This window comes from Tupaia chinensis, unplaced genomic scaffold, assembly GCF_000334495.1.
Source record: "Tupaia chinensis unplaced genomic scaffold, TupChi_1.0 Scaffold000054_1, whole genome shotgun sequence".
NCBI classification, from domain to species: Eukaryota; Metazoa; Chordata; class Mammalia; order Scandentia; family Tupaiidae; genus Tupaia; species Tupaia belangeri.
Window position 1 is genome coordinate 10,533,332 of NW_006159512.1, and position 3,291 is coordinate 10,536,622.

General features: G+C 49.9%; 1 protein-coding gene across 1 annotated transcript in view; it reads right to left on the reverse strand.

Moving 5' to 3' along the window:
• Nucleotides 1-3,291, reverse strand: part of FRYL (FRY like transcription coactivator) — a 210,074-nt gene that overhangs the window by 54,304 nt on the left and 152,479 nt on the right. Inside the window, 3 exon segments of the mRNA XM_027775907.1 lie at nucleotides 326-476; nucleotides 1,384-1,496; nucleotides 2,239-2,323. Coding sequence (XP_027631708.1) covers nucleotides 326-476; nucleotides 1,384-1,496; nucleotides 2,239-2,323 — 349 coding nt within the window.

Sequence of the window (3,291 nt, forward strand, 5' to 3'; positions counted from 1 at the left end):
AGAGTGCAGTCACTGTTCTATGATGTTGCTAAGCAGAATTTAGGTTGTACCATTCAGTATCATAGTGCCTACCACCAGAAAGTTCTATTTTTCTCATGTAGTAACTGGGTCCCAGAAAGATCAAGTAACTAGGCCAGACACCCAGAGAAGCAGCGGAATTAGATGTAGCGACATTAGGTTTAGAGAGTGAGGGCGCTCAGCGGCGCAGGCTTCCCAGAGTCTAAACACGTGGGCTACGGCACTGGGCTCTCTCGATCGAGAAGCCGGTCGAGCGCGGCTGCACGGTGGCCCATGGCCCGCGGACGGGGACGACGAAGTGGTCCACCTGTGAAGAGGCAGTCCGGGGGATGACGTTTCAGGCACGTAATCCACCAGTGGCGACCAGCAGCCTCCAGCTGGGGGGAAGGGCAGTGGCTCTCCTTGGTTGTGCTCCATCACTTTCAGTCGCCAATTAGCGTAGAGTGGCATTGAGTCACCTGTCAAGATAAAACGGTCTCGTTTTCCACACCGGCTGATTTCTGCCAACAGAAGCAAAGTCCAGCAAGACACCAACTACATATAGCATTGGAAAGTGACAAAAAATAACCGCCCACTCTTTCACCATCTCTGCTAGGAAGATCTGGGGACAAATACTGTCAAACTGAGCAGATCAGAAAAAAAGAGGAGAGAGAGAGACCACTTCAGGCCACGTCCCTTGAACTGAAGAAAAACTGCACTAGCCCTTGGTGACTGACATCGGAGCCCCGAGGTCCCATTGCAGCGAAGCTGCATGGCAACCAGGGCTTCCAGTAAGATGTCTGGGTCTCACTTTCCCAAACGGGGACACAGACCCAGCTCGGAAGGAAGGAATCTGCTCTACCAGTGGGCTGCAGGGCGCGGTACCAATGCCGCAAGGAAATGGGAGTTCTGAGTGACGTGGGTAAGTCACTTAACCTCTCTGGACCTCAGTCCATTATGTGCGGAATGGGGAGATCGGACCAGACGGTCTCCGGGCTCCTCCCTAGTCTGCAAGCCTGTGCTCCTCCTCCACCCTCCGAAATGCCAGTGTGGCCTGGGTAAGTATTCGCTTTCGATCCCCTGGGAGACGTGTCCCAGGAAAACCCGCACCCGTGCGTTAGGAGCAGACCTGTCTGTTCCCAGAGCTCGTCCCATGACAGCCCTGAGAGCCGATTCGCAGGCCTCTCGATTTATTTATAGGAGCCTATGCTAAAAAGACAAATCCCCCCACGTCTTGAAATCACTGCTTCTCAACATCAGGACGTTCTAGGTTATGTTGAAACAACACTAGTGGCACTTACATACGCTTCTTAAAAATGACTTATTAGAAAAACACGGTTATGAGCATCCCCACTGTGGCCACAGAAAACATGCGGAATTGATTACTTTTCTCTTCCTCGTAGGAGCCTCCGGAGCTGCTGCTGTGCCGCGACTCCAGCCTGTGGTGCTGCCGGCTGAGGTGGGTGTGCAGCCCGCCGCAGATGTCCAGGTGTGTGCAGCTGCGGGAAGGCACGGGTTAGAGGCAGCTCACGGGAACACGCACATGGGCCGCGCGGCTTCTTCCTACCCTCAGAGGAGAGGAGTACGCAGACGACAGACGCTCCCACCTTATCATGCGGAAGCTCAAGCTTTCAGCCTATTACTTCTAGCAAGAGAGTCCCCTCGAATAGGAATGGTGAGAATGTTCCGGTAAAACTTATTTTGTATAAAACAGGCAGAAGAAATACTCATTTAGAGAAGTCTAAGAAAGTAAGCAACATAGAAGTGACATACATAGGGACCAGCAGGTGGCATAAGGGTTATGTCGCTGGACTCCCACACGGCAGACCATGGCTGGCTTGAAAAATCACACCTGGGACGTGTGCATGCGTGTCCCAGATCCCAGTAGGAAAACGGAGAAGGGACTGCAGCGTGGCCATCCCCTGTGGGGGACTTTTCATTTCCCTCTCACTGTCTCTCCCCCTCTCCAGCAAGCACATGTACCCTATGGCAAAAACCTCTTAAAAAAAAGTGACATATAATCCATCCATTCATTCATGAGAGAGCATTTTAAAATCGAGCATATGCCAGCATCTTTAATATTCAAACAGGCAAGGTGGAGAATTTCCAGCGTGGAAATATATTTCTTCGTTAGAACTGAACATAATAAAATACACATTCCAGGGCAGGAGGCGTGACTGCTGAGGGCAGACTGCTAGCTGTCGGACGGGCAGAGCGGAGGGTACGTGAAGATGCACTCACCTCTCTTCAGTGTTCTCCTTCATGGGCTTACTCTCCGGAGTGCTCTCGGTGGGAGCGACCATTGTATTGCTACTAGAAGTAGTTCCTATAGTCAAAACAAACAGCACCTGTGACTCTGACAGCCTGGGGCAACTCTGTACAGCTGAAGATTTCAAATACAGATGTCAAAACTTCACTAAAATGAGACAAAGTGACTTATTTTTAAATTTTTCAAAGATTTATTTAATTTTATTTTTAATTTCTTAATTTTTTATTATTTTTTGGAAGAGTTTTTTGCTATAGGGCACGTGCGCTCGCCAAAAAGACAGAGAGAGACAGAGAGAGAGAGCGAGAGAAAGCAAGAAATCACCTCTTGGGGGGATGGGCATACTGCAATCCCTTCTCTTCCATTCTTCTTTCAGGATCTTGGGCACGCATGCACACATGCCTGGTGTGAGTTTAAGCCACCAGGTCTGGGACTCAAATCAGGGCTGACTACATGGGAGTCCAGGGACATAGCCATTATGCTAACTGCTGGTCCCTATTTATTATTATTATTATTTCACTTGCTGTAGGGCATGTGTGCTCACCAGAGAGAGAGACAGGGAGGGAAAGTGAGAAAGCAAGGTGCCTGGTTTAGGACTCGTACCATGGCAGGCCGTGTGGAGTCCTTAACTATCAAGTCACCTGCTAATCACTCAAAAGTGATTTTTAAAAAGGAATGTACTCATGATAAAAAGGAAAAGGAGACAATAACAACACATTTTTGGATATGAGACAGGAAGTAGTCACATGATCAAAAGCCTGACTCCTAAGCCGACTGTGGGGACGTATCGCTGAACCTCCAAAGGCTCAGGAACGAGTGTTGTCAAACACCTACTGCTGAAGATGCTGCTACGTAAGAGACTTGGCTGAAAAACTTTCTTAGAAGTAGCTGGTCCTGGGAACCAGCAGTTAGCGTAATGGCTATGTCGCTGGACTCCCACGTAGTCGACCGCGGTTCGTGTCCCGGACCCGGTGGCTTAAAATTCACGCCGGGCGCGTGTGCGTGCGTGCCCAAGATCCCGAGAGGAG